Source organism: Macaca thibetana, chromosome 17, assembly GCF_024542745.1.
Source record: "Macaca thibetana thibetana isolate TM-01 chromosome 17, ASM2454274v1, whole genome shotgun sequence".
Classification (NCBI taxonomy): domain Eukaryota; kingdom Metazoa; phylum Chordata; class Mammalia; order Primates; family Cercopithecidae; genus Macaca; species Macaca thibetana.
In genome coordinates this window covers 6501892-6524017 of record NC_065594.1, presented here as the reverse complement: position 1 = coordinate 6524017, position 22126 = coordinate 6501892, and the positions used below count along the sequence as shown (strand labels likewise).

The 22126-nt window shown below is 39.6% G+C and overlaps 1 protein-coding gene across 1 annotated transcript in view; it reads left to right on the top strand.

Annotated features, from left to right (window-relative positions):
* Window positions 1–22126, top strand: part of USP12 (ubiquitin specific peptidase 12) — a 104743-nt gene that overhangs the window by 40168 nt on the left and 42449 nt on the right. The window contains exon 2 of the mRNA XM_050766899.1: window positions 14728–14808. Coding sequence (XP_050622856.1) covers window positions 14728–14808 — 81 coding nt within the window. The remainder of the gene's footprint in view (window positions 1–14727; window positions 14809–22126) is intronic.

The window sequence follows — 22126 nt, the reverse complement described above, 5'->3', positions numbered from 1 at the left end:
GGAAGCTAACCTCAGACTTTTACATAGGTTAAAGATTGGTCTCTTTTCCTTCTATTTACGTAGTAGCTTTCAAAGCCAAGTGTACTTGAACAAGGTACTTCACTCTACTGCTGCAAGTTTCCATCATGTTGCTCACTTTGATAAAATGATTACTTAGAAAAATCTAAATGACTCATGTTTCTAGTCATACCTTTACATAATGCTTTACGTTTTACAGCACTTTCACATTCACTATTGGATTTCCATAACCCTGAGGTAGGCAGAGTAGGTATTTTCCTGGATGAGATGGTGAGGAAACTTAAGACTGAGAAAGTGACTCACCCAGAGTCACGTGGTATGAGAAGTGGTGGTGGCGCTCACTGCTCACCCACTTACCAGGAGGGTTTCACACCTGCGCAGGCTTCTGGCCTACCATGGCTAAAGTGTCTCTTACCAGTTCTTACCTTTCTTCTTTGTAACGTACCCACACTCAAGTTCCCATGTTGATTGCTTCCTGTGTTCTGAATTAGTATTCAAATTGTGTTTAACGTATATAAATCTGTTTATTTTTAAAAATGAATTTTACTGCATTTTGAAAATGCCACACATAGACTTTGAGTGTCATTCAGCCCTTGTTATTTCTGTAGCTGCACAACACTATTCCTTCCTTCCTTTCATGAACTGATCTTTTTGTCCAGAATTTTTCTGACACCCTTGTTTTTTTTAAGTGTCATGGCTTGCTGATCAAAGTGGTGGAATTTAAATGTTGTTGCCTTCAAGAATTAGCTAATCTTTTGGACTTGTGATACTTGTGTAATCTTTTCGGACTTGTGATTTGGCCTTATTTGAACCCTGCAGAAATGGTTTTCATCCAGGAAATTTGGGATTTCGACAAGTGACTCACTGAAAAAACCACATTAATTGTGGGGAGGTAAGCGTGCTCAGCTCTTGTGTTGGGCCCCAGTGTGATACCCTTGATACAATTGATTTAATAATACCTTTGACTAGTCATTCCAGTGTCTGGAATTCCTCAGGGATGGTTTCTGTCAAATTCTTTTTTTCCTGCAAATACACCATATTTTCCTCTGTTTTTTGGCATGTTTTGTGATTTTTTTTTTTTTTTTTTTTTTTTTTTGTGAGAACTGAACAGTTTGAATGTTGTAATGTGGTGACTCTGAAAATCAGATTCTCCACCTCCTCAGTAATTGCTTTTTTGAGGCTTGCAGTCATCCATTTGTATAATGACTTTTCTAAACCAGTTTTGCAAAGTCTGTATTCCTTGTTGTTTGTGGTCACTGAAGTTCTGTCTTACTATCTCTGGACAACTATGACTTGACAGAAATTTAGTATAATGTCTGGATCCCTATCCCCCTCAATAAAGGGAAAAAAACAAGAAAGATTGCAGCCTAAGGGGATAGAAACAAGAGCAAGCATCTGTGCTGTTTCCCGAGGCTACTGCCAGGCTGAGCAAAATGCACAATCCGAAATTGTTGAAGGGCAAGGCTCCCGCTGCCAGCCCTGTTACTAGGCAGCTGCTCTAGGAGGTGGTCCTGTGCCCGCCTCTGGGGATGCTGAGGAGTAGGGGATAGTAGCTGGTTTGCATGCTGTGGTCTCTTCTCCCTTCATCAACCACTGCCCTGGGTGTTTAATGTCTGATGAGGGTCTAAGGTTCAGAATAGTTGATTCTGATGTATTTTTCAGCTTAATGGTTTTGTTGGAAGGACTAACCCTTGGAGCTTTCTACTCTGCCATTTTCCATGTCGGTCACTCCACTGATATGTTTTGGATGTGACCGTACTTCACGCCAGTTGCAGCCAGTTTTTTTCTACTTCCCCACCATTTATCAAACAGTTGTGCTTTTTTGTTCTTGTTTTTGAAGATACTGAAACTGCATTAATGGAATAAAGTCCTTTGCAGCATTTCTCTAACATCCTTCACAAAAATTGTGCATACGTTTTATTTTCTATTATTATTAAGAGATAGGGTCTCACTCTTGTCGCCCAGGTCATAGCTCACTGCAGCCTCGAACTCCTGGACCTAACGATCCTCCTGCCTCAGCCTCCAGAGCAGCTGGGACTATAGACATGCTCCACAACATCCTCTGTAGAGACAGCATCTTGCTGTGTTGCCCAGGCTTCTCTAGAACTGCTGGCCTTAAGCAGTCCTCCTGTTCTGACTTCCCAAAGTGCTGGCATTATGGGTGTGAACCACTGCACCTGGCCTACGCACATCTTTAGAGTGACACTGTCATTTTCTGAGCTGTTGATGGTGTGGTTGCTAAGAATGGTTTTTATTTTTGCAGAACTTAAAGGTTGTTTTCAGTTCTTTCACAGTTTTATAGCTGGAAAATGGTAAGGGAGAACCACATTTTATAGGTCAGGGGAATCGAGGTCTAGAAAACAGGGCTGGCAGAGATGCTGCTTTATTCTTTTCACTTAACTCTGGTTTAATATTCCTGTTGTCTCAGTGACACAGAGCTACAGGTCACTTTCTTACTGTGGTAAGAAAATGAAGAACTCTGAGACAGTTCACAATATGAGTACCTTTTTTTGTTTGAAGTGTATGGAATATTCTGAGTATTTGATATAACTATGTAAGTTTGATGATAATTTGCTTTTTATTAAAGGATGAGTCAGAGTTCGCATATGGAATCTGGAGTATGAACTCTGTTACTATAAACTAAGTCAGTCCATAACGTAATTTGTTGATTTTGGTTTCACTTCAACTTAATAATACCTTTTATTTATATAGTGATTTCTTCTCAGGAGTGGTAGGTACTTTACAGATACTTTATTATACTATAACGTAGGTGTTGGGAAAAATAGAAGTGTTCATGTATTTATAAGTGGAAAAACATCAACACAGGTTTTCTCATTGAGCATAATCACAGAAATCTGTTATCCAAGTCAGGTGTCTGAAGGGTATGCAGGGTGGCAATCCAGGGATCCTTGCTTTTCATAGAGCTGAAACCTTATTTGGTGAAATAGATACAGAAATTGTCAAGAATATGGTAGAAAGAGCTTGATGAAACTTTCTTGTAATTTGTTCACCAAAGTGGGTGAATCCCTGCATTGAAGACAACGTGAAGATGCTGAAAAAACACATCTTGCCCCCTTTTTGCGTTAGGTAAGGTGCCAGTTATGGAGTTCAGATATAGTTATGTTTTAAATGTTTGGCATCCATGAGAGTATTTTATTAATTTTTTGAAAGATTTTTGTATTGTTAGGAAAGTAGGATCTGTGAAGTTTCATTGTGCACACTCAAGTATGTTGTTATGCTGAGTTTGGTCATATTTGAGAATTTCCCTTTTGATGTTATTGTTAAGCCAAATGTGAAGGCTTGACAGAGTGGTTCTTGGAAAAGCCAGTATTATCACTACTGTCACTTCTGACAGAGATGAAGTAATGTGATTTCTTTCAGTAGCTCATTGTCTCATCGTGAACATTTACAGATCAAAAGCTTGGTTTTTGTTTGTTTGTTTTTTGGCATCCAGTGGTCTTATATTTCCATATCTTAACTGAGTTAAAAGACTTAAGGTAAATCCGAATCTTCTTTTGTTCTTTCTAAATATTCTCTGTAACACATTTAGCCATGAATTATGTGGTGAAACTTCATTGAAAATACTGAATAAAATAATTGGAATACTGTGCCTTTTGATATGTCAGATAGGAATATTGAGTTTCTAGTGGACATTTGAATTTTTGAAAGTTAAAATTACATGCCTGTTGGTTTGGTTTAGTTATTTTAGCAATGAATTATAATATTGATTCAGATATGTAACTTGTTTTTTATTACATAAGTGGAGTCCTCTGAGTAAATTTAGATTTGCAGTTATTTGCCCAGTGATTAATCATAGAATTGGATTTTTTCTGAACTGCTTAGATGAGAAATTTATGTGTTTTAATATGTTACATATGTGCTTCTGTGGTGGCAGCTGAAGGAGAAATAAACTACTTTTAATTTCTTCTGGGAAGAAATTCTGTTTTTGAAAACTTGCCAGAAATCTTCCCTATCAGGTTGAAGATGTTTAGGAGTGATATGGAGGGTAGGTTGGGAGGATGGGATATATACACAAACATAAACACTACTGGACAGCAAATTCATATTGTTTCTCTTTCTTCCTGCAACGAAATAAGTGGTTTTCAGAAGACTTGTGATAGAGAGGAATAGAGACAAAGGTCCTTTGATCATATGATTATTAGAGCTTGATAATTGGTTGTACAATATTTCATTTCTCTCAGAGTTAGCAACATGTTCTGACTTCTCCATTAGTGTTGGCAACTGAACCTCTCTGTTCCCTTTTGTGTCATTGGTACCATATCGTATCTTACCGAGGGTCACTTTGCTTTGTGCCAATTTCTGATTTTAAGCTTTTGCAAGCTTCCGCCACATGTACTGCAATGGTGCAATGCCAGTTTTAGGTCTAGACCTTTCTACTTTTTATGGTGCACATTTTAACTTCGATGGGATAGTTAAAAACAGAGGAGGCCACTAGAGGAAGTATAGCCCAAGATTCTTAGGATGACCGCAGATCAGTGCAGAACCCCCAGATACTTTCCCTCCCAGCCACAGAAATTGTGTCAGGACTGTGTTTTTTGAAAGACTCATCCGAAGGAAAGAGTAGTAGATGGCACTGTAGTTGGGATGGAGGAAGATGGGCAAAGGAAGTTTGCTTTGGGCCTGTTGTGCCAGGCCTTGTTCTGAACATCTTCTATACATTTTTCACAGAAACAGGCCGTGTTGCAAGTCTTATTTGCCCTTTTTTTGCAGATTAGTAATTTGGAGCTCAAATGTTTAAAAAAAATTATTTGTTCTAAATTTAAACTTTGGTAACTCTACAGTAGTGATGCTGTTTTAGAATTGTAGCATTTGGGGTTTGCAATAGATGCTACAAATCTGGTCTCCCATCTTGCTGATGAGAAAACTGAGGCAGTGTTTTATTGCAGTGGTTCAGTAGTTTAGTTTATATTAGAATGGGGACAGGAATGTAGCCTTCTGGTTTGAAGGCTGTCACTCAGTGCCCTGCCCAGCCTGTAGTTGGAACGTTTAAATGCCTACTCTTCGTAGTTCAGGGCTTTCATTGTACCAACATGAAAAGCTATGATGAAAATACCCCTGAAGAAAGAGTCAAAGCCTGGCTCATTTGGTTCTGTTTGTGCTATTCCTTTCTGTTAGTTTTCCTTCTCACAGGCCCCTCAGCTGCAGGTCTGTTGGAGTTTGCTAGAGGTCCACTCCAGACCCTGTTTGCCTGGGTATCACCAGTGGAGGCCGCAGAACAGCAAATATTGCTGCCTGATCCTTCCTCTGGAAGCTTTGTCCCAAAGGGGCACCCGCCTGAATGAGGTGTCTGTCGGCCCCTGCTGGGAGGTGTCTCCCAGTCAGGCTACACTCCCAGTCAGGGACCCACTTGAGGAGGCAGTCTGCCCGTTATCGGAGCTCTAATGCCATGCTAGGAGAACCACTGCTCTCTTAGAGCTGTCAGGCAGGGATGTTTAAGGCTGCAGAAGCTGTCTGCTGCCTTTTGTTCAGATATTCCCTGCCCCCAGAGGTGGAATCTAGAGAGGCAGTAGGCCTTGGTGAGTTGCAGTGGGCTCCGCCCAGTTCAGGCTTCCCTGCCGCTTTGTTTATACTGTGGGCACAGAACTGCCTACTCAAGCCTCAGCAATGGTGGACGCCACTCCCCCTGCCAAGCTCCAGGGTCCCAGGTCAATCTCAGACTGCTGTGCTAGCAGTGTGCAAGGCTCCCTGGGTGTGGGACCCGCCAAGCCAGGCATGGGAAGGAGTCTCCTGGTCTGCCAGTTGCGAAGACAATGGGAAAAGCACAGTATTTGGGCAGGAGTGTACCCTTCCTCCAGGTACAGTCACTCATGGCTTCCCTTAGCTAGGAAAGGGAAATCCCCTGACCCCTTGCATTTCCTGGGTGAGATGACAGCCCACCCTGCTTCCGCTCGCCCTCTGTGGGCTGCACCCACTCTCCAGCCAGTCCCAATGAGAGGAACCAGGTACCTCAGTTGGAAATGCAGAAATCACCCGTCTTCTGCATCGATCTCACAGGAAGCTGTAGACCAGAGCTGTTCTTATTTGGCCATCTTGGAAGTGACTCTGAGTTCCATCTGTTTGTGAAGCTTTTCCAAGTTCTCCAGCACTCAGTGTTGTTCCTGTCCAGACTTGTTATAGTACATCGTGTGTTGTGACATAGTTTGGACACTTATTCTCTTATCTCTGTATCTTTAAATTTATTTTTAAATTGATTTTTATTTATATGTGATCATGAAAAGCTAATTTTTATTCACTGTCTACTCCCCAGTTGAATTATGATTTTGACATTTTTCTTATGCTTTTGTATATAAAATATAAAAAATTTCAACCTACATTGAGAAATGAGGCCCAGTACATACATTTATATTTCCATATTGAAACAAAAGTTTGAGAAGCCTTTGTTTACTCCTAATAAAGATGTGTATCTGATCTGTTTTACTGAAAAAGAAGATGGTAGTGGTCCACTGCAAAGACCTCACCACTCACTAATGGGTGCCACACTTTAAAAATCATGTTCTCCAATTACTAGCACAGGGCCAGAGAGAACACAGGTAGTCAGATACTGAATTTCACATATCCCGAGGCCTACTGCTTTGATACTCTTTTTATGATTCCTCAGACTCATTGTGTAGATATAATGTGTGTTGTCATAAATATTTTCATTGCCTTTGATTTGGTTTCAGGGCACATGGTGTTTTCTAGAACAGGTATGAGGGTTAAGCCTTCTCTTTGACTCTTCACCCTTTTTCATCTATGAGATAAACTTGTTTCACCTTTATACTTTGGATTCATCTTTACAGCTCACATTCACTTCTTTGTTGTGTTTATACCCTTACACCCTCACATGGGCTGCTTCCTGTGCCTCCAGAACTTTTCTTATTTTACCAAGTCACATGCTTTTCCCACCTCCGGGAAGCTTTTCCTGCCTGATTTGGCAGTTCTCCTTTGTGTACTGACCTGATCTAACTTAAAATGATACACACTGCATTCTAAAATATGATTTGAAACATGAAACTGGAACAGTGTATTGAATTTTCTCTTTATGTGTGTTAAAGTTGTGTGGAAACTAATAGTTTGGCTAACTATTTAAATACATTTTCCAAATGATGCACATTCTTTTTTTTAAAATTTTCAAAATTACTTTTATTTATTTATTTATTTTGATAGATGCACATTCTTTTGTGTTTTCATCATTTTTAATTTCTTGGTAAGGTGTACTGTTCTGTACTTTCTGAAACAGTATATACTGAATGTAACTTTTCAAAATGACATATCCTCGTAGACACCATGTTTTAGCCATAATCTAGTTTTAGATGTAGATGTTGTGGGCCAGGAGATTTTTAAGTTAAGGAATTACATTAATTCCAGATTGAATTAATTGTTTTCAGTTTACTTTTGTGTAATTTTTATCTTTTTCATAATGGCAGAGTGAAAGGAGTGAAAGGTAGATAGTTATATGTTTTCCATGGTTGACTATGTAAAAATTATTTAATTGCAGGATAGCCATCTCCCAGATTACTTTTTTCCTATTTGCAGATATTTTTGGGTTGCTCACAACATTTAATATATAGTTACTTTTATATTATCAAAATAATAGGCCAAGGGTATCTTTGTAATTTCAGCCTATTATTATTTCACTTGGATGGCGATTTCTGGGTGTGAAAAGAACAAGCCCTCATCTTTTCAAGAATTCATACTAGGTAAGTTGAAGGAGATGCTTGCCCCATTGCCTGTGTATTAGTCCATTTTCATGCTGGTGTGAAGAAATACCTGAGACTGGGTAATTTATAAAGAAAAAGAGATTTAATGGACTCTCAGTTCCACATGGCTGGGTAGGCCTTAAAATCATGGTGGAATGCAGAGGATCAGCAAAGGCATGTCTTCCATGGTGGCAGGCAAGAGAGCGTGTGCAGGGGAACTGCCCTTTATAAAACCATCAGATCTCATGAGACTTATTCACTATCACGAGAACAGCATGGGAAAACCCATGCCTATGATTTAGTTACCTCCTACTGGGTCCCTCCCACGACACGTGGGAATTACGAGAGCTACAATTCAAGATGAGATTTGGGTGGGGACAAGAGCCAAACCATATCAGCCTACAAATTCTTAGTATTGGACAGCTGTTGTTGAGGATATGATGCTATTTCCTAACTCATTCAGGACTTTGTTAATGTTTGACTTTTAATAGACTATCCAACATTGTATATTTAATGTTTTAATGAGATTGGAAGAGCCGTAAAATTCATATGTTGCTGGAAATGTGGGGATGGAAGGTACTATAGACAGAAGTTTTACATCTGAGGAAACTGAGGTCTGGAGAGAATGATCTGTCTCAAGTCATTTCCAACTTAACGTCATGGCCAAGACCAGACTCAAGTCTGTAGCTTTACTAGTTTAGTGCTACTTGTAGTATACCGTGGTCTCTCTACAGCAGTTCTGTAATGGATCCATTCTCCCGTGAAATCTCTGTAAAATATTTCCTGTTTTTTGTTTTGTTTAGTTTTGTTTTTTTGAGATGGAGTCTCACTCTGTCACCCAGACCGGAGTGCAGTGATGCAATCTCAGCTCACTGCAAGCTCCACCTCCCAGGTTCATGCCATTCTCCTGCCTCAGCCTCCCAAGTAGCTGGGACTGTAGGCGCCGCCACCACGCCTGGCTAATTTTTTTGTATTTTTAGTAGAGACGGGGTTTCACCGTGTTAGCCAGGATGGTCTCAATCTCCTGACCTCTTGATTTGCCTGCCTCAGCCTCCCAAAAGTGCTGGGATTACAGGTGTGAGCCACCGTGCCTGGCCATGTTTCCTGCTTTTAATGAAACTTGAGTTTTCATTAATAACCTTACATTGACAGGAATATTGGCTAAAAAATACTGTCTGATATTAACCTTGTTTAGTTCTTAAGCACATCCACTAAAAAAATTTTTTTTAATGTTTATTTATTTATTTATTTTGAGATGGGGTCTCACTCTGTCATCCAAGCTGTAGTGGCGCGCTGCCGGCTCACTGCAACTTCCACCTCCCAGGCTCATGTGATCCTCATATCTCCGCCTTCCGAGTAGTTGGGACTATAGTTGCGTACCACCATGCCTGGCTAATTTTTTGTATTTTTGGTAAAGATGGGGTGTTTTAGTCCGTTTTCACACTGTTGATACAGACATATCCAAGACTGGGAAGAAAAAGAGTTTTAATTGGACTTATAGTTGCACATGGCTGGGGAGGGGTCAGAATCATGGGAGGAGGAGAAAGGCACTTCTTATGGGGCGGTGGCAAGAGAAAATGAGAAAGATGCAGAATCAGAAACCCCTGATAAAACTAGATCTCGTAAGACTTACTCACTACCACGAGAACAGTATGGGGGAACCACCCCGATGATTGAAATTATTTCTTACCAGGTTCCTCCCACAACATGTGGAAATTATGGAAGTACAATTCAAGATGACATTTGGGTGGGGACACAGAGCCAAACCATATCACGGGGTTTTGCCATGTTGCCCAAGCTGGTCTTGATCTCCTGAGTCCACCTGCCTTGGCCTCCCCAAAGTGCTGGGATTACAGGCTCGAGCCACCATGCCTGGCCACACCATTGTGGCCACACCTGGCCATACTTCAGCTTTTGCAACTTTTATATTTTGAAGTTGTATTTAGTTCTTTTTAAACATCTGCTTAGAGTCTCATCTTTGTTCTTACAATCAATTCATTGTCATTTGTTGACACATATTAGACATTTGTTTTACATCCTGTGCCTGTCAGTAACTTTTTGAGTTTCATTCTGCTGTCTGCATTTCTTCATGGGGCTCTTATTCATGGGGCTTTCTTTTCTTGTGTGTTTTTGTAATTTTTGATTTATGAATTCAAATCTCTTGGCATTGTACTTGTAGGAATTCTTTGTGGGTGGATTGAATTCATCTCATTCCAGAGTGAATTTGTGATTCTGCCTTTTGTGGAGTAGAAGAGGTGGAAGGAGGGCACTCTCAATTTAGGATTTCTTTGAATTCTCTACTGAGGTTTTTTTTTTTTTTTTTTTTTTTTTTTTTTTTTTTTTTTTTTTTTTAATCACAGTTTGTGGAAATTTGGGTCACAGACTTTTAGAAGGGCCTAGTTATAGTTATGAGTTTTGGAAGATACTTCTTCTTTCTTCCTGTCTCTACTCCTAAGTGCCAAGGACAAGTCAAGCAAGTTTTCTTGCTGTTTCTTGTAGTGTGGGATTATTACTGGTTCCCTTTTACATTGAAGAGAAACTCTTTGGAGATCTCGGCTTCATGCTCATATTGCCTGTTGTCCTCCCTGTCTTGAGTGGGCCCTAAGTTTTAGCACCTGTTTCCTGCATACCATTCCATTCAGCTGCTGGAAGAGAATTTAAAGGTCGCTAGGGTCAGAAAATACCAGCAGTGGGAAGTCTTTGATGTTTGCTTATCTCTCGTAATTACCCCATCACTTTGTTTTTTGATTCCTGCAGATTATTTTTATCACTAGCTCAGTTAATAGTTATTTTTCAATTTCACCTATCTTTTGATTGTTTTCATCAGAAGGGCCTGAGTATCTAATTACTTCTTCATGATGAATTCTGTAGTAAGGGTACTAAGTCTCATCTTTTGCCTAAGTTACAAAAATGGGCACAGAAGTCAGAAAAAAATGTCTTCTTCCATTTATGTGTGTCATGTGCTCAGACAAAAATAAATTAATTCTGATACCTATGAAGACTCCATAGCAGAAGTACTACTTTTTTTTTGTTGTTGTTGTTGTTGGAGTTTTGCTTTTGTTGCCTAGGCTGGAGTGCAGTGGCGCGATCTTGACTCACTGCAGCCTCAGCCTCCCGAGTAGCTGGAATTACAGGCGCCCACCACCACACCTGACTAATTTTTTGTATTTTTAGTAGAGACGGAGTTTCGCCATGTTGGCCAGGCTGGTCTCAAACTCCTGATCTCAGGAGATCCACCATGCCTGGCCTGGAGCAGAACTTCTTAACTCACCATCATGCCTTCCCTTTATCCCAGTAAAGAACCACTGATTTCATAAAAGCTATTGTTAGTTTTGATAGGGTCATACTTCTTAAATGTGGTAATGGAGCTATTATTATTGAATGTTTACTTTTTCTAGGCTCACTTTAAATTTTTGGGTGATTGTATGACTATTATGTGATATGATAGAATTTGTCAGCCTTCAACAAAATCCTTCAGGAATGTCTTAAAGATGGTTGCAATCGAACAGCAAAATTTTGACTTTGCAGTTGGTTTTCACCAGTTATGTCTAACTTTGGTGTTGAAAACGCTGTTAAATTTAAAAACAACTCAGCAGAAACCAATTGCTTAGTATAATCTTTTGCCTTTTTAGTTAGCATTAGGCTAGAGAGAGGAGTGTACCCTGATCATTTCTGTTGAGGAAAACCTTGAATGCATGCAATAAGCATGCTTCTCCTGCATCTGCAGAATCTGCTGCACAGTCATTACCACAGGAAGGCATAGTTTATGGTGCTGTGCCTTAGTTTAGAACTGTAATAAGGTGAGTACTGTTCCTTCTTTGTACTTTTCATTTCAGTCTGCTACCGTCAGTCTGTCCTAACCATCATTCTTCAAGCTGTTGAATTGTGGACTTGGCTTGGCATATATTGATCATCTTAGACTTCCCTAGAGTTTTGTGTTAAAACAGTAATGTCTTCAGAAGCATTGATGAAAGTCATCAGAAACGATAGAATGTTGAGTGAGAAGGAATTTTAGAAATCACATAATCTTTTAATTTTCTGAATAGTTTTAGCCATGAAAATCTTAGTTCATGTAAAGGCTTACTTGAAAACCCAGCAGAAAATTTGTAACTGGGAGTTTTGAAAATCACTGAGGATTCTGACCCTTTTATTTTGCAAATGAAGATTCTTAAATCCAGAGAGGTTAAATGATGATGATCTACAGCTCTTTCTACCTTACCACTCTTGGCCTACTGTTCTCAGATTTCTGAATTGGATTATGGTTCTGCTTTGTTGTTAGGCTGTGTGGGGGAGTACAGTGATGATACCTCTGGGGGCCGCTTGAGGGAATTGGCTCTTGTCTGCTAAACTAAGGAGGGTATCTATTTTTTTGTATTATAGCTGTCTTGTTTTGTCTTCTGATTTTCCTCTTGTCATTTCTTAGCTTTTGCACGGAGCAGAAAAGATGTATTACTGTGACTGTTTTCTTTTTGTTTGAAGGGAAGGGTAAGAAGAGGACCAACATTTATTGGACACCTGCTTGTGTGCCAGGCGCCACCAGCTGCCTTAGAAAAGTTAAAATTCTGTTAATTTATAGTCACCCTATAAAGTAGTTGCTAACATTTTTCTTTGTTGGGAAACTGAGGCACAGAGAGACAATACCTGACCCATAGTTGAAACTGCTGTGAGGACAAGGGGGTGGGAGAAGAGCTTACTAAGCAGGCATGAAAGTACGTGGTACATATGGTGACAGGTGGACATGTGGGGTGGTTAGAATACAAGGCGAGTGGCGTGTGATTCGGCTAACAGTGGAGGGATCATCTTCACCCGTTAACTTGTTCTTAGTGCATCTTAAAGGCCAGAAATGCCTTCCTAAGATGTATGCACTGGTATTTTATTGTTCTAGATAGGTAAGTATTTGAGGTTGTATTTTGGTTGATGGCACGTTTCTTCTGTTTTGGTGGGGGGAAAGGATTATACTCATTTGAATAAGCCAGTATCAGTTTGAATTTTTACGACAGGTGTTAAAAACCTGGGTTTGTTGGTTATTTTCAACATATATGAGGGACTTTTGAGCTGGCAGGGTGAGGGGTAGTAGGGCTTGCCATATTCCCATCAGTTTTTAGTGGATCGTGAAGTTACTGTAATCATTGAATTTGATATTGTTACGACATATTGCTATCCAAATTTAGAAATAAATGATATCTGTTAACTAGTGATGGTATCAAGGTTTTATATAAAACCAAAAATTGATTTCCCAAGTCAAAAAAATAAAGACAGTATCCTGTATATATGAGGTGTGAAGTGCTGGTCGGCTGGAAGATATTAGAAGAAATGTCCTGTTTTGGTGGAACTTGACTGCCAACTCACCATGTGCCTTTATCAGTCCTCCTTTTCAGCCTAGAGCTGTCAGGAAATTGAAGACTCAGTGTCTAACAAGGGTTCTGGGCTTCCCAGGTTTAGGAGTCTCGTGCAGGAAGGAAGCAGCAGATGTGGGATTCTGAGCACTGGTGCGTTGTTGACTATATGCCCGGTGTAGCTGAAGAGGCGTGTTGTCTCTGCAGCTCTTCAGTGTGACATTTGGGTATTTTTTGAGCAATGTCCTATCAGTTATACTTATCTAGTATGTTTTCCTGGGAATTTTCAAGGTAAACATATTCAGAGTCATATTAGCAGAATTGCTTTTATTTCCCTTTCAAACTACATTTTAGAGTCTATTTAGTTGTATCTGCTTATATGTCATCACCCACCATGGTGCTCAAGGCCACATTTCTCCCCCTCCCTTTCACATGGTCTTCAGGGACCACAGGTGCACAGAATTGAGTTGATCACACTCTTGAAACCGTGACACACTGTGATTGTCTGTGCGAGGTCATTGTTTCTTGGATTTTGTTTTTTTCTCCTTTACCCCATTCCCAATTCCATGGCCCATCCCTCTTCCAGCACCACTCAGGTATATAGTATATTTAATATACATTCTTCAGTCTATTTTCCATGTGCTATTAAACACACACACACGTTGGTGTTTTATGTTAATCTAATTTTTCTTTTTTTCATTTAACATTGTGTTTTTGAGATGCTCATGTTTCTTTGTGTAAACCTAGTTCATTTATTTTGGCTCTACTATGTAGTATGCTGTCACATTTTACGTATCTGTTTCCCCAGTGATGGACCATCTAGACTGCTGTCAGCTGCAATCATAAATGATACTGCAGTAAACATTCTTGTCAGCTTCAGTTCTGTGTAAGAATTTCAGGTTTATACTTCAGAATTGCTAGGCCACTGAGCATGTGCATATTTATATTTAGTTTCACAGAAGTTTGGCTCTCAGAGATGTGTGCTATCAGATTACACTCCTGTTAGAGTACATGATACAGCAGGAAATTTCATTCATTACTTAGAAAAAAAGAACATGTTGTGAATGTAATTCCTTGATCCAGGCTTTGGTTCTGTGAGAAAGTTCCTAAAAACCAATTTTTAGCCATTGTCAAAAGCCTTTACTCTTCAATATCATTCTTTCTCTTCTCCTTTTTCTTTTCTTTGTGTTAGGTCGCAATAGGGATCACAGATAGTTTTTTTTACAGGGTGTTTCTAACACCTGTGTAGTTATGACAACACTACGAACATGCAATCGTGTAACGATGAGGATATGCTGTGAGAAATGCTTCATTAGGCCATTTCATCATTGTGCATGTGAACATCATAGAGTGTTTTACACAAACCGAGGTGGTAGAGCCTACTGCACGCCTAGCTAGATGGTAGAGCCTATTGCTCGAAGGCTGCAAATCTATTTAGCATGCTCCTGTGTTTTCTAGGCAGTTGTAACACGGAGTAAGTGTGCATCTGAACATATCTAAACATAAGAAAGGTACAGTTAAAAATACAGTGTGAAGGATACAGACACACCTGTGTGGGGCAGCTCCGTTGTAATCTGATGGGACCATCATGCTGCGGCCCGTCATTGACTGAAGCGTCATTGTGTGGTGCATGACTACTATAAATACTAAGATTTTTGTTTTTCATTTTCTAGGGCGCCAATGCTTCGGCATTAGAGAAAGAGATTGGTCCAGAACAGTTTCCAGTCAATGAGCACTATTTTGGATTAGTCAACGTAAGTATCCATTGGTACACTTTTAGAATCATGTTTGGAAGGAGTTTTAAAGACGATGAATGCATTTCATAAGTTATTAAAGAAAAATTGTTCTTTTGTATTAATAGAATTAAATGCCAAGAGACTTGATTGGGAATTTTGAAATGATCTTCAAGGGAAGGGAAACAAAGTTGCCTGTTTTTTTTGAGACAGAGTCTCGCTCTATCACCCAGGCTGGAGTGCAGTAGCGCCATCTCGGCTCACTGCAAGCTCCACCTCCCGGGTTCAGGCCATTCTCCTGTCTCAGCCTCCTGAGTAGCTGGGACTACAGGCACCTGCCACCACGCATGGCTAATTTTTTATATTTTTAGTGGAGACGGGGTTTCACCGTGTTAGCCAGGATGGTCTCCATCTCTTGACCTCATGATCCACCCGCCTTGGCCTCCCAAAGTGCTGGGATTGCAGGTATCAGCCACTGCGCCTGGCCAGTTGTCTCACATCTTAAAATCTTAGAGATAGAATAGTTTCTAACTTGTCAATCTGATTGTCCCTATTTTGTCAGAAATTTATCATAGCCAAAATTTAGTGTTAATATATAACCTAGTCCAAGTGAACTCTTGATTCTTTGAGAATGATTTACTTGACTAGGTGGTAGAAATGTACAAGTATAAATTTAGCTGTGCAAATGCCTCCATGTATCTATGGGGTATTTGACAATTTACTTCTGTCATTGTACCAGTGCTAGAGATATAAAAGTGTGAAATGTGGGGAAAGAGTACATCCCAGTTCTTATGGAGGTAATTCTAGTAATTACACATTTTTAAGACTTTAGGAAAATTTGAGAAGTTTACCTGAATGTTATCTGTTCTGAGTCACTGGGGGGTATCACAAACCTGTGCTATATAATTGTTGTGGTAGTTTATTTTATACTGTTGTACTGTACTATTAGGTGAATCCATGGCAGATGTTTTAAAATGCATATATTGATAAAATAGGTAACACAGTAAGTTATATTGAACAGATTGGTGGACTCTAAATATTAGTCCATACATAGGGCGTTTGAGATGGGTTTCTCATGGATTTGAGGAAGGCAGTTGAAGTGATGTGTGTGATTCCCTGTGCTTTGGGAATTGTCTCTGTGCACTATACATATAACCTATAACAAAGAATCATCACTCCCCTACCTTTCTCTCTGTTCAGAACAGGCTGCTCATTACTCCTCTCGCTAATTTTTTTCTGGAATTTAGCCTTATATTCTAATTTAAAAAACAGCATTTCAATTAGAATTCTTAACAATAAAATTAAGACAAGCAGGAGAGAATAAACTTACTAAGAGACCATCAGAGGACCCTTTGTCTTTATCCCCTAGAGAGATTCATTTGATGAATAGAAATAGAACTTCTGGTCTCTGTGCCTCGTTATTATATATAAAATTAACATATCTACAGGGGTCACAGCTCCAACTATTAAAGGTTGGGAAACATTGTGAATTATACTCAGAAATAAAACTGGTCAGAGTAGATGCAGCAGAGCTAGTGGAGTGGTTAATTCCATGCAGCAGGCTGGAGTGTGGTGGTGCGATCACAGCTCACTGCAGCCTTCACCTCCTGGGCTCAGGCAATCCTGCCTTAGCCTCCTGAGTAGCTGGGACCACAGGCACACACCACCATGTCTGTCAAATTTTTTAAAAAATTATTTGTAGAGATGGCATCTTGCTATATTGCCCAAGCTTTTTTTTTTTTTTTTTTTTTTGAATGGAGAGAAGGAAAATAACCACAAATTAAATTAGCAGAAAATTAAACAGAGTGGTTGCTCTTAGTGCTTTCATGACAACCTGTTTTCTGTTACTTTCAATTGTAGATATTTTTGTCTTGTAAGAATATTTTCACAGATGATGGCTCTTATGGCAGCTTACTCTTAGTGAGGGATAATTACCTGTCACTATAATTTGTATAATACATAGAATGAGGATTTCCTCTTAGCTTATCTCATAGATACAATGCTATTCCTGATATTATTGGAAGTAGAGAAGAGAAATACTGGTGTGACTTGAGGAGCTTTGGATGGGGAAATTTGCTGTAAAGTATCCCACTTACAAGCCAGCTGTTTACATCGTCAGCTAAATTCTTTGAAAACAAGTTTTAACTGGCTAAATCAAATTGCCTTTTTTCCTTTTATATTGTAGCTGGTTAGTACTTATTTTAGTAGAGCTGATAGAGAATGATTTAAACCACAGTTTAGTGTATCTTTCCTACTTGTAATATAGTCTGTGCATTGTTTTTGAATAGCTTTTTTTCATTGTTTTATTGTATGGTTGTTTATTAATTTTCTAATACAGGTGGGCCTCAACACACAAGTGGGCTGGCTGCAGGAACTCCGTTTGCGAGGGTGCTGTGAAACGTGCTTTTCCTGTCTTCTGAGGTTTTAAGCTGTTTGTTAAAAAAAAAAAAAAAAAAAGGAAATGTGCTTCCCTTCAGAATCTTTATTATACAATTATGATTCCTTTTCTAGTCTATCATATAAAAGGCTATTTAACCTGAATTGCTTCTAGTCGTTAGTTGGAGCAGGGTCCATTATAGAAATAAATAAAAATGAAACTTCCCATTTTTAGGTTATAAAGTTCATTAGGGCAAGTGTCTCTTGGTTCTCTTTTCTTTTGCATTGATTTCATTCTCATTCAGTTTCTCCCCGTCTGATGGCCATAGGTTACTTGAGGTTTACATTGTTGGAGAGTCCAGAGAATATCCATATCAAACCTGGCAAAAGAGCTCCGGCCCAGGTCCTCTGGCTAGACTGTACCAAGTGTCCAGCCTTGTTTTAGGGGCCGTAAAAGCGCTTTGATTGATAACACAACAGTAATTTGCATAGAGGAGAGAAAGCAGTTCCTACAAGGAAGCATGGGGCAGTGGAGTAAGAATGTAGGGTGAGGGAGTGACATCCATTGGAGTATGAAAAGAAGACTTCTGGGTTAGGTACTCATTGTCTGGTCTACTCTGCTGGAGTAAGAAGAGTGGTGGGTAGGGGAGTGTGGAAATACAAGGTTCTAAAATAGGGTCACCTAAGCAAGAACTGGTTGGTGGAAGAGGGCATTCCCTTAGAACATCTCAGCATGTTCACAGAACAGGCACCGTCACCCAGGCCCAGCGTGGGGGACAGGGAGGAAGTTGTGCTTCTACAAAAACAGTTCCTTTTCACAGTTTTATTTTTTGCTTTTTATTTATCTGGATTTGTTTGTTTGTTTTTGTTTTTGTTTTTGTTTTGAGAAAGGGTCTTGCTCTGTCACCCAGGCTGGAGTGCAGTGAGTGATCATGGCTCACTGCAGCTTCACCTCCCTGTCTCAAGCCATCCTCCTGCCTTTACCTCTTGAGTAGCTGGGACTACAGGTGCACACCACCATGCTCATCTAATGTTTTAAGGTTTTTGTAGAGACAGGGTCTCACTATATTGCCTGTGCTGGTGTTGAATCCCTGGTCTCAAGCGATCCTCCTGCCTCAGCCTCCCAAAGTGCTGGGATTACAGGCATGAACCACTGTGCCCAGCCTCAGTATTTAAACAAAGTAATGCTATTGACATTATGGTGGTTAAAACCAGTAGTCTCCAAATAAAGTGTGTAAGATGATCCATTGGGAATGGGAAGAAAATATTAGAATTTATGATGTTTATTTTTTATCTAAAAATGATAGACTAAGCATTATTCTTAACATAAGGATGAGACTGGTGCCTGTACTCTATCTGTATATGATATGGTTGTATGTTACTACAAGTTCCATGATGTCAAATGGTTGATGGCATCACCCTCACTCATTTATTTCTGCTGTGGCAGATCTATTATGATTTAAATGTAGTTTTAGAGAATTACATAATTTTAGTTAAAAGGTTGTTTTAAAAGCAACTATTGGCTGGCCACAGTGGCTCATGCCTTTAATCCCAGCACTTTGGGAGGCCAAGACGAGAGGATTGCTTTGAACCCAGAAATCTGAGACCAACTTGGGCAACATAGTGAGACCCTGTCTCTAAAAAAAAAAAAAAAAAAAAAAAAAAAAATGCTGGGGGCATAGTGGTGCATGCCTGAGGTCCCATTTACTCCAGAGGCTGAGGTGGGAGGATATTGAGCCTAGGAGGTTGAGGCTGCAGTGAGCCATGATCATACCACTGCCCTCCAGCCTGAGTGACAGTAAGACCCTGTCTCAAAAAAAAAAAAAAAAAATAGCTATGAAATGATGAAGGGCCAGGAACTGTTCTGAGTGTTTTACGTGATGATTCATTTAATTATTTGAGAAATTCTAAGAGATAGGTGCTTTATTGTCCCCTTTTTGCAGATGAAGAAACTGATAAACAGAACCGTTTAGTAATTTCCCGAGGTCAGATAATGGAACCAGACTTGAACCTAGACAGTTTGGTTTCAGATACTCTGTGCTTCATTACTGTGCTGGGGGGCTCTCAAGGCAAGCATTTCCTAAATGGATTCAAACTAATTTGGTAGATAGGACCACAAATTGGATACCGTGATTTAAAAAGTAAGGGTAGGTAGTGAGAGTCTCCTTCCCTTGTACCTACGTATCTTTACAAAGGTACCTTTTTCAGTTTTGATGGCCATTGAAACCACATATCCAAATAACTGAACGTAAACCCAGGCTATCAAATTACTGCTTTAAAATCTAAAACCTTTGCAAAAATATATACCCAATCTCCTTGCTCTCACTTAAAACTCATATTTTTTCATGAAAATAACAGCTTGTGGCCGGGCGCGGTGGCTCACGCCTGTAATCCCAGCACTTTGGGAGGCCGAGACGGGCGGATCACGAGGTCAGAAGATCGAGACCATCCTGGCTAACACGGTGAAACCCCGTCTCTACTAAAAAATACAAAAAACTAGCCGGGCGAGGTGGCGGGCGCCTGTAGTCCCAGCTACTCGGAGGCTGAGGCAGGAGAATGGCGTGAACCCGGGAGGCGGAGCTTGCAGTGAGCTGAGATCCGGCCACTGCACTCCAGCCTGGGCGACAGAGCGAGACTCCGTCTCAAAAAAAAAAAAAAAAAAAAAAAAAGAAAATAACAGCTTGTATAATAAATAAGACAAAAATCTAAAATGTGCATTTTCTTAATTGCATTCCTTTACATTTTTAATATACATAATATAGTACATATAATTTATAAATATGTGTAAGGGATGTGCGCTCAAAATGGTCTTTGTAGTAGGTATATAAAAAGTATTTGCGGTGGGATGTTTGTTAAGGTTTGGAGAAAAAGGCATTAGAGAAAGCACGTTGAAAGCAAGAATGAGATTGTACTCACTAAGCAATCAAAAAATCAATGACCAGACCTCGAGTAGGGTGGCAACTTCTAAAATTTCCTCTCCCTGATTTAAACCTACCTTTGATCTTCAAAACCAGCTGAGATAACACAGCATAGATTTCAGCACTAAAGCATTGTTTTTTTGTTTTTTAGGAAATTGAGCATTCACAAACAAGAGTATAGAGAAGATCATCCCAGAAAACCTTTTGCGCGAAGGCTGTACTCTTGAAAGATAATTTTTAGGTCTTAGGACCTTGAATGAAAGTTAATATTAAAAATCAAGAAAATTGAAGGAAAAGTTTCAAAATTATTAATAAGATTGAAAGTTAGCTTATTCTGGAGAAAGAGTAGTACTTTCAACCTTTAATTTTTCTTTAATGGGATTGAGGAAAGTAAATAGAAGAAGACTAATAGCAGGCCTCAGAGAATTGATCATAATGTTACTCTTGCTTTATATTCCAAAGATGAGCAAGTCATGTTGAACAGAAGTGTGAGCCTGACTTCCAGTAGTCTACAAAATAGAGACTCCCTCTAGTTTTTTAGCCTATCCTATTTGCTTCTTGTATTTTTTATAGATAGGTCATTCCTCATTATCGTAATATTTCTGATATACTCCGAGATGATCTCTTTTGCTTTCATCTCCCTACTCGGTGGAAGTTGTTCAGTTCCCCTGTTGCCTATTCCAAAATATGGACATTGTCTCTTCTCTTTAGTTGATATAACTACATTTGTTGGTGATTAGCTTGATTAGATTGTGATACAAATACAGGTATTTTTAAGACAAATTATTCAGGATACTGGGTAGATTAATCTTAGTAACATTGTGGATGCTGTTTCAGGTGTACTTAACCCCTGGGTAGGGTGCACTGAAGTGTATCTATAGTTACATTTATGATCATGATACCAGTACGCTTTAATCACATACCTCTTAAGCACCTCTTTTTCTGAAACCGGTGCTTGTCTCCTACTAGCGGTGTGGATGTGAGAAGTCATTGTCCTTCCTAGGTCTCAGGTCCTCAGCTGGAGAGGGCTTGGATCTCCCAAGCCTCTTCAAAAAGTTGGTAACTCCTGTTTCAGTGGGCAGAGGGATCTTACTTGTTTAATCTCTGTGGAAAAAAAGAAACATATTCAGACAATTAGGAGATTGAACATAGCAAAGCTTTTAAAATTTTTCCCTGAAATTATTGGCTCTGCCTAGTCTCTGTCTTCCCTATGAATTTATCTGGTTAGGTCCTTTATTTGCTATGATTTTGACACATAATGACATGATGACACAATTTACCTCAAAGATTCAATGCCTCCTTTGAAAAGCTAGAGTAGGATAGGTAAATATAATGAATCACCATGAACCCATTAACCTAGCTTGAACAATTACCAATATTTTCATTCTCTTCCACTGACTTTTTTTTTTTTTCCTGGAAAAGGAAATCCTAGACATCATGTCATTTTGGCCATAAATGGGACAAGTTTAATTACATGTCTCTAAGTGGCATGAACGTTTTAAAAAATATGATCATCTAATGATCACGCCTAACAAAGTCAACAATTTCTTAGTATCATCCGATGCTGTATATATTCAAGTATCTTCTTTTGTCTCAAAGATGACTTTTTTTTTTTGGAAACAGATTCTCACTCTGTCGCCCAGGCTGGAGTGCAGTGGTGGTGCCATCTTGGCTCACTATAACCTCCGCCTCCCGCGTTCCAGCGATTCTCCTGTCTCAGCCTCCTGAGTAGCTGGGATTATAAGAGTAAAACGCCCAGCTAGTTTTTGTATTTTTAGTAGATACGGGGTTTCACCACGTTGGCCAGGCTGGTCTCGAACTCCTGACCTCAAGTAATCCACCCACCTCGGCTTCCCAAAGTTCTGGGATTGCAGGCGTGAGCCACTGTGCCTGGCCAAAGATGACTTTTTATAGTTGGTTTGTAAATCAGGATCTAAGTAAACTCCAGCATTTACATTTGCAGTTTGACTGTGGTGTCTCTTGAGCCCTTTTCAGACTTTTTTCAAGTTATCCATTTGTGGAGAAACGAGGTCATTTGTCCTAGA